At 33.5% G+C, this 9,844-nt stretch overlaps 1 protein-coding gene across 1 annotated transcript; it reads right to left on the minus strand.

Annotated features, from left to right (window-relative positions):
- Positions 1–6: 6 nt before the first annotated feature.
- LOC116291754 (uncharacterized) lies at positions 7–7,849 on the minus strand. Its single transcript, XM_089030647.1, has 12 exons — positions 7,725–7,849; positions 5,796–6,112; positions 5,505–5,646; positions 4,542–4,858; positions 4,170–4,320; positions 3,419–3,732; positions 2,997–3,138; positions 2,479–2,786; positions 1,961–2,102; positions 1,482–1,716; positions 537–1,233; positions 7–458 (listed from the first exon to the last, which is right to left on the minus strand). The coding sequence occupies exons 1-11, from the start codon at positions 7,810–7,812 to the stop codon at positions 1,083–1,085; spliced, it is 2,307 nt and encodes a 768-aa protein (XP_088886773.1). The 5' UTR covers positions 7,813–7,849; the 3' UTR covers positions 7–458; positions 537–1,082.
- Positions 7,850–9,844: the final 1,995 nt, after the last annotated feature.

Below are 9,844 nucleotides of genomic sequence, written 5' to 3' on the forward strand. Positions count from 1 at the left end.
AAAAAAAAGGTTAAAAAAACGTTATTGTTTTGGTGGCAAGCCTTAAGGTGTACGTTGAAGCACATTTCAAATTGTTAGATGTGCTGTTTTCTCCGTTGCAAGAAAGTACCTATTGAGTATTTAGAACACTCAGTCTCAAGCTTAGTTTTGCATTACAACGACGACAACAACAACAACAAAAATAACAACGTTATATATAAGATTGCATTCAAAGATATGTTAATCCATCAGAAGACCCCACCATCTTCTATTGTTCGCTGGGCTAGATGGTCATTAATAGGCCCATCTCACTTATCGTTACGTATGACCACTGTGACGTTGTACACTGTCCCCTTTCTCAGACCACTGAACGTGTTACTTGTTTGTTGAAGAGTTGCTGTACTTTCATGTCTATCACTTCCTGATATTCAAAATTCTCTGTATCCAAGAAAAGGACCATTGATTCCAGATGTTGGAGCCTTAAAAATAAACGAATGCAAACTCTCAACGAACTTATACTGAATACTTATTGGGTTTTCAAGATTTATGGACCTCACCTGCCAAGTAATACGTTTACTTTATTTGTGAAGTCTAGGCTTCTCCTGTAATCGAGTTAGGAAAACCCAAGGGAACTAAAAGACATAGCACACAAGACACGCAATGATTCATCCTTTTTATTATAAATATTTGGAATATTCCGATGAAAAGATCAATACATTTTAAGACACCGTGTCGTACTTACCGTCTGAGTCTGTTGTGAAGTTCATTGGCTGACTCCATTTCCCATGACCTACTATACTAACGGCTTTGATAGTAATATTGTAACTGGTGTAGATCTCTAGGTCGGTGATCACTTGACTCAGCGCAGTAGGCTTTAAAGTGCCTAAGTGTCTTTCTTAGAATATGTGCCGTTTTTGTTAACTAACTCATATGACGTCACAGGTTACATGAACTCATTTAATCGAAGTTTTTGTCATTTTATTTCAACCTCTCTCGAACTAAGAATTTCTACTGGATCAGAATTAAACCAGTACTTAAGGCACATATCACCTACAAAATCTCATAAAAGTTTTTTCTTCTAATGATATAATTTATTTACCATATCAGATAATATAATGAATTTTCCAATGCTCACCATATCTTACTTTTACCACTGTACTTTTTATCCCATCAGCGTCTGTTTTATTATTTCCATACAATGCTCTACAAATGAACGGTTTATTGCACAACAGCGAGGATTCAAACCTGTAACAACTAGACGAAAGAAATATGTTAGTCAGTAGAATGGGTGTTGTGCAGTAAAGGATTTTGTATGAAAAGAAGCAGACTTCTATAGTCAACTGAGATGGAATTTCTAGAGGAAATGTTCTTGGGAACAAAACGTAAACAATAGCCTGCCTTTGGTTATGCCAAAAAAGATCCATTGTTTTGTCCCGCAGAACAATTCCTCTAGGGACTCAGTGCCAGGGGTATATATGTTCATACATTACTGCTGTACTTACTCATAGGCATTGAATACATCATCGTCGGACGTGTAGTTAACTCTCAACGTAGAATTCTTGACTCCATTATCACCACGTACCACACCCATAGATTGACTGGTGATGTCAGTGTTACCAGTGTACCATTTGATGTACTGTATTAATGGTTCTTGCACAATACACACCAGATCTACATAGCTATTGGATGCTGCTGTAAGGTTTTGATTGGTCAGACCTGATATCACTGGTATGGTAACTAAAAACATATATGATGTCATAAGATGTTGTAAACAAAGGCTTCGTGTTGTACTTACCATAGTCACATCCATACAGTTCTAGTCTCATACATATTGCAGTATTCCATGTCTGTACTTACCATAGTCACATCCATACAGTTCTAGTCTCATACATATAGCAGTATTCCATGTCTGTACTTATCATAGTCACATCCATACAGTTCTATTCTCATACATATAGCAGTATTCCATGTCTGTACTTACCATAGTCACATCCATACAGTTCTATTCTCATACATATAGCAGTATTCCATGTCTGTGGTGTAACTCGAACATGTATTGCTGTCATTGGATGACTCAGCCATTGCACTCTTACATTCTCCTTGTCAGTATTGCCTTGGAATATCTGTTGAAATGTATATTTTATTTAGCACTGCAATGTAATAGTTAACACCAATAGCAAGTTTGACAGCTACAGAAATAGTAGCAGTCCCTGCACCATCTTGAAAGGTAACCGTGATTTGCATCGACGCGAGAATTGCTGTACACTTGACCTTGAAACGATAAAGACAAAAATAATTGCACAAGGTGTCAAAAAAGGTCTTTAGCATTGCAAGGGCACCACCGTCCGCCTCGCTTCGATGCATAGGCACGGTAACCTTTCAGTGTAATGCAGAGAATAGCACTGTCTGAACTAGTTTTGGGGGAAATATTGATGACTGATCCATGTAAATATTTCCTTGCTTTTTTTCATATCAAATATAATTTATATCAGTATCTACCTTATCATGGTTGCTTCCAGCTTTGTAGGTGTTCCACAGATTGTCATCCATACTGTAACTGATATTGTAGGTAGTAACCCACTTATCCATGGTGTGGTCACCCTGTGTTGCTATACCTGTCACTGTCATCACTTGTCCCAGGTTAATCTGTAAGTACTGAGTGTTAGGTGACGTACTACTACACCATGCGCTGCTACCATAGAGACGACCATGTGATGCAGTATGGGCACTGTCAAGGAGTGATGATGAAGTCATTTGGCTGTTTGGAATTATACCAGGTGTTTCAAGTCCAAGAGGAAAGCTGCAAGCTATAATCGATGATATTTATTACTTACTTTAGTTTGTCTAAGAATGGATCCAGTTTTAATACTGATAAATTAATTAGACAATGAAATGAATTCCAAAATATTTGCCTAAACTAGTGCTTTGTCTGGCCCTCGTCTCGCGTCGGTTATCAACATTTTCAGATATTCTTTTTATAAACCAACTTGAACGCGTTTTCTATTTTTTTCACTAACCTGAAGATATCCCATAAACCTCTACTCTCATGGACGGCCGATTAAAATATCTCGTGGGATGGAATTGTATAAACTTGGCCTTTACTGGATGACTTAGACTGTTTATCTTGACGTGATCTTTATTTGAGTTGCCTCCAAAGGTCTAAGACGAAGACATTTTAAGTAAAAGTATTTCTTCTCCCTTTTTAAGTAACAAATAACTGAAAACAGAAATGCATCACTATAACACACTCGCGCAAAACTTAGAGGGTTGAGCTGAATGTAATAATGCGTCGGCGATCAATATTCGCCACGTACCCTTCTATGCAATTTGATGAGATACATAACATGTGAGGTTCTATTTAAAAAGCCTATTTGTATGGTTTTTAATAATAATTAGATCTACGCTTCTTATCTTTTCACATATCTTGTCACGTATTTACCTTTTCAATATTACTTTCCTGGTAATAATCCCAATTTACATTATCCAAGGACACTCTAATCTTGTATGAATATACCCACTCATTAGCAAAGACCCCAGCACCTTGGGTGGCTACTGCACACACGAACACCACAGAACCAAGGTCTATCTGCAGCCGCTCTCCAATATAGTATTTTAAAGGTGCCCAAGCTTTATTAGATGTTTTCAGCCTAGCATTGCTTGGTATGTAATCTCCGCTATATGAAGAACTGGCAGTAAACCTGTGGTCTGGGATGATACTAGGGTATGACAAACCAACGAACATCAATGTACAACCTGTAACATAGCAAAAACATTAATATATCAACAAATCCAGATTCAGTTTTTAAACTGATTTGTTTCTTTTCTTTTCTTTCCTTTCCTTTCCTTTCTTTTTCCTTTCCTTCCTTTCCTTTCCTTTCCTTTCCTTTCCTTTCCTTTCCTTTCCTTTCCTTTCCTTTCCTTTCCTTTCCTTTCCTTTTCTTTTCACTATTCGATCAGTTCTATGTTCTATCGGCTAAATGGAATGTATCTCTAACACTCAAATTTCGCGTAATATTTCCTCGAGGCTGTAATTGTGCAACCCTGAACTTGTGTCGCAAATAAGCTCCAGAACGAAAATTGCGCGGTGCCACAACGCCCCCGTTAAATTTCTCTTGCAACGCAACTTATAAAAGAGCATTTACGTAGAATAACTAATTTTCCAAATATGAAGACTCGAGGTCTATATGTACCTTCGTCGTGTTTTATTCCATAGAGTTCTGTTCTCATGCAGCTTGTACTCCCATAATGACTTGTGGGTGCAACACGTATGTACTGACTAACAGTACCGTCATAAAATATATTCTTGACTGTACAATTAGAGTCGAAGTTGCCAGTAAATGACTATTGGAATAAAGAATATCTTTTTGAGTACTAAAAAAGTCATAGGAAATACCAAGTTAAATTTAACATATGAAAAGAATGAATTTTGCCTTGGATATTTCATATATCCAAACTCTAGCTGCTTCAAATAGCAAAATTATAGTTTTACACTGGGCTTTGCGAGGTTTTTTCTTCTTTTGGGGGGGGGGTTGCCAGAAAAGTTTTTTTCCGTGTTTCTTTACCTCAACTTGGCTGTTTTCCATGTATTTAGTAAAATTAGACCCATCATTTGATGTCAGCATGTGATAAGACTGTACCCACTGGTCTGTCATGTGGTCACCCTGTGTTGCTATACCACAAATGATGTAAGGCGATCCTAAGTTAATCTGTAGATATGGAGAAGAGTCATTTCTAGCAGCACACCATGATGACTCTGCTATGTAGTTTAGTCGTCCCTTGGATGGTGATGTGGTGCCGTTGTAATCTGATGATGATGTCATATCACTTTCTGGTATCTTACCACTACCAATACCAACTGGTAGAGAGCTGCACAACAAACCTATAACAAAGCTTTTTTTTTATTATTCTTAAAAATAATCACATATTAAACCTAAAACTCATCTCGGGGGTCTATATATCTATTTATACACGAATTAAACAAAAATCAAAAATAATAAGGTTATACATATCAAACATTGAGTGTCGTATTTCCCTGTGTCTGTTGTCTGCGAGGCAGACCCACGAGTTAACATCGTTCCCGTATCCTTCTTCGATTTTCCATAGTTTTTCTTTTTTTACTTGTCTTTATTTACTTGTCTTTTCTTTTCCTCTTCGAAAATGTTCATGTCAAATTCGTTATAAAACGACGTCCTTTTTGTTTGCCGCCTTTCCGCACAATCCAAATATGAAATTGATCATACCGACCATATATGGAGTGAGCTTTCACTACTTAGCTTCTAGTTCAACTTCGACACTAACATATAGAGTAAAGCTTGATATGGAGTGCACACCATTTATCGGTAAAAAGTTAACAAACGAAATTGTACAATTCAGAGCAAAGGTTTGTAGTTCTACTGAACTTTACTAATTTGTGCAATTTCCCAGATTATTTTCCACGGATATATGGTATGCAATCTAGCATAACTTTTCGAAAGTGTGATTAAATACTAAGTCAGAATAAATACAATATTGCCAAGACTTATTACCTCTGCGAACACCATAAGCTTCAACACGCAGTGCCTTCCAATTATAATACGTTATTGGCATAAATCTGAGGTATCTGAGCAGAACTGGATATTCTAGAACATTCTTGACAACAGTATTACTATCTGTATTACCAGTAAATAACTAGAAGAAAAAAGCAACATCTAAGACATTCTTGACGACAGTATTATCATATGCATTACCAGTAAACAACTAGAAGAAAAATAGCGAAGACATTCTGCCAACGGTATTGCTATCTGTATTACCGCAGGAAACTAAAATAGGACACCTACCTTAACTCCATGTCCAAATTTGTAAACATTCCAATCAGCATTATTTACAGACGTTGATATCTTGTATCGTTCAGTCCATTCATCATTTCCAGATACACCGTAACCCTGGGTGGCCACAGCACAGATAACATAAGCTTGGCCGAAGTCTATCTGTAGATTGTCGTTATCATCATCATTCGTTCTTGGTGCCCATCCTCTGACTCCATTCAGACGTGCATTCTTTGGAGTATATTTTGCATTGTAATGTGAAGATGCTGTAAATCTGACATCCGGTATAATACTACTGTCTGCAATACCAACAGGACTGTCCTGACAACCTGTAGTGATATGTGATATTAATGTATTTTAACTAATACTAATTGTGTTTTACCTAAAGCGATGTGTTTCATTCTAATAATAATAGTAATAATAATAATAATAGTAACCAATGATAATAATAAGACATTAAGCGTGTAATAATACTAAATCACAAAATCTGAACTAAAAAAGAAATAAATTGACAATAATAATAATAATAATAATAATAATAATAATAAAAGCTATAATTATAAAACAAAAAAGAAAAGATTATGAATATAAAATAACAAATCTATATAATATATACTTATTTATCTATAAAAACATATTTGTAAAATAAATTAATAGCTCAAAACACGAGTATAGTAATCAATGATAATAATAATAATGATGATATCACTGATGGTATAAGAATAGTAAGAAAGTGTCAGAAATGGGTTATTTCACAGAACTTTGAGATTGTGAAACGTCTGTACAATTGTTAAATTTGTATACATCTTTGTAAAACCAGTCATGCAGATATTTGCTTAGACTATTCATGCCCGCAATAGTCTGTATTCATGTAGCAAAAATGTCTGAAGTTGAAATAAACATATAATGATAATAATGATAATAATAATAATAATAATTATAATTATAATTATAATTATAATTATAATTATAATTATAATAACAATAATAATAATAATAATAGAGTACAAACATTAAAAGGGTGCAATTTTTTGCACTATTTAGTAGTAAATAGTGCTAATTAGTATATGTAATAGGACTCCATGTTGTCCAATTAAGAAATAATTGGACGAGGAAAATTGCGAGGACTTCCAAAATTGGATGAGGCCGTAGGCCGAGTCCAATTTGGCAGTCAGAGGAATTTTTTGTGTCTAATTATTTCCTGATTAGGGAGCATGAAATCCCATTACCTATTATTTATATAGCTGCCTAATTAATCCCATATCGACAAGACCTGTCCAATTAAGAAAATAATTGGACAGTTACTTATATATAGGATTAATGAGAAGCTGTATAATTAAACAATAGAAAACAATAGGATTAGAATAATTTAGCAGTATTTAGTGGTATTTATGTTACACATTTATAGTGTTTGTACTCTAATAATAATAATAACAATAATAATGATAATAATTCATTACTCATCAATCGTATGTCAGGGCTTGATGGTCGCTATTAAAGATCCTAAATATATATTTATTAACATGCTTTCATGTACAATAACTTACCTATAAATCTAGCTGAGAACATAACATTGTTATATTTATATCATCATGCCATTAAAACGAAATATATATTCTAGGCTATTTTTTTAGATATTTTATTTGTTTTAAGACTCTTGAAAAAAAGCCAATGAATAGAATAATCAGTGTACCAGTGAGTTCCGTTTCTAACTTTTCACTTCTGCTTGCTTCTTTCAACTTTATTAGCAGAACAAGAAGAATTACAAGATCCTTTTATACAAATTGACATTATCCATCCATTTTCCTAATATCTAATTGAATTGCTTAGCGATGACATACTTGACTTACCACCACCGTTACCACAACCAGACAAACATAGTTCTTTTTTTTTTTTTCTTTTCTTTAAATTTGCAATCTAACTTTGGATAATTAGACTTACCAATAACATCGTTCAATAGTAAAGCGAATAACGACGTTAAAAGCAAGTAAGTCCTTGGTACTTTCAACTGATTACCACGAGCCTCCATTTAGTTATCTTGTTCCATTAAACGAGCCACCTCGAAAGTGAAAAAGTCTGGCACGGAAGTAATATTGAGTATTAGTCTAATCCAACTAGTGGTCATACGTCTAGGTAATCAATGCTGCGTTCTGATTAGATGAACTAATACTAGACTATAAGTTATAGCCTACTAGTAGCGAGAACGGTGCCGCTTTGAAGACTAAAAATGTTAAATTCACCTTCAATTTAAATTTTGCTCTTTCTGTGACAAATTCCCAAAGTTCTATCTGTCAGAAATTAAAACGCATTAGTTTACCCACAAGCTTAACTCCTTGATAGAAGACCATTGGTGAAATTTAGATAAATGATCTCTAAGTGTTGACCTGTCAAACAACAATGGCTCTCCCATTATTTAGACTCTATCTACAAAAAAAAAAATAAAAATAAAAAAAATAAAAAAAAATAAAAAAATAAAATAATAATAATAATAATAATGATGATAATAATAATAATAATAATAATAAATAAATAAAATCTACAAAGCTTTTCGCTGTCGTTTCACAGTGTGGGACAATCACAACAGAGCTAGGCTCCAAACTAAGTGAAAGCCCAGAGATCGAATTAGAATTTAGAAGTTGATTTTTGATGAGGAGGGAGGAAAACCGTAAAACCCGGAGAAAACCCCTCGAAGCACAAGAGAGATCCATCAAACAACTCACATCGAGACTCGGTAGTTGATTGGTAACCAAGTTCAACTTCAATTTTATTTTATTTAAACATAATATATGATTGAAAATAACGTGAAATATATAATAATTAGGCGATACTTATCTTTATTGATAGATGATATATAAATTATAATAATAAAGAGTATTTTATATAGCGTCAATATCGCCTGGTTTCAACAACGCTTTACAATATATTGATCATGAGAAAAGAAATTTGGATAAAACTGAAAAGGTTTATATTTGAAGCTTAAATCAAATTCATTAAAAACATTTCTTTAAATTGATCACTAAACTTATCTAAAACTACAATAATATACATTTCATTCCTTACATTTCATTTCATTTCAAAATATTACATTTCATACCACATATTGCATATAAAAATTTTAATATAAACTTTATGAACACAGATCAAGAACAGTCATCAAGGAAATTAAGAATTTAATATTAAAAACATATATGATAAGATGCAAACAGCTATCTTATTTATCTTATTAATCAATATTTATATTACCAGTAATTAAGTAAAGATACCCGGAAATATTGATATTCAAAATCATATAATGAGAATCAGTATCAAGATAGTAGATGTTTACTTTATTTAATCTTCAAAGGCTACTGTATCGTGATTAAGTTAAAATGTTTCTTTATATCTGCTCATGCAGTCTCTACTTTCTGCTGAATAATATTTGCTCACCAGTAATCAATATTTTGACGTTATTTGTTTAGGAAATCTAATTTATACGTCTTTTTATGAAAAAATACTAATTCAAAATATTTTGAAAATGGTGAGATTTGTTTAGGAAATCTAATTTATACGTCTTTTTTTAAAAAAATACTAATTCAAAATATTTTGAAAATGGTGAGATTCATGTTCAAAATTTTTGTTTCGTCTAGCTTGCGCTTGACATATATTTGTAATATGATCGAGTGCCAAAAAATGTGTGCTTACCGATGTATCTATGAATAAGACCCATTATTCTATTTTGCTTTTGAAAATTCAAAAATACAAATATAGAGTCCCGTGCAAAATTTCAGGTTTTTGAATAAAACTTTTTTATTGTTCCTCAATAATGGTTTGGAAGCTTTCCAGCTGTTTTGAGCGGTTTTTGTGCGCCTGTTTCATGGCGTAGGAGGCAGCCACCTAAAGATATTGCAATCGCGCAACTTTTTATGACTTTTTCCCCCTAAAAGTCGGCACATAAGTAGTTTTTGAATAGTATATAAGAAATATATAAAATATATTACAAATTAGGGGTCAAGGTGCTCGTTTAAATTTCATAGCAGCCCAAAAAAACTATCCAATATTGAATTTCCGAAAGAAAACAATAG

Source organism: Actinia tenebrosa, unplaced genomic scaffold (assembly GCF_029948245.1).
Source record: "Actinia tenebrosa isolate PJP-AT-01 unplaced genomic scaffold, QUT_ActTen_1.0 PGA_scaffold15__27_contigs__length_11533743, whole genome shotgun sequence".
Taxonomy (NCBI): Eukaryota; Metazoa; Cnidaria; class Anthozoa; order Actiniaria; family Actiniidae; genus Actinia; species Actinia tenebrosa.

Excerpts from the sequence above, each read along its gene's own strand:
- LOC116291754 (XM_089030647.1), bottom strand. The coding sequence starts at position 7,812 with ATGGAGGCTCGTGGTAATCAGTTGAAAGTACCAAGGACTTACTTGCTT. Across the intron at positions 6,113-7,724 it reads ACTATTGAACGATGTTATTG|GTTGTCAGGACAGTCCTGTT; the intron begins GTAAGTCTAATT and ends ATATCACTACAG. Across the intron at positions 2,103-2,478 it reads CTGGAAGCAACCATGATAAG|ATATTCCAAGGCAATACTGA; the intron begins GTAGATACTGAT and ends ACATTTCAACAG.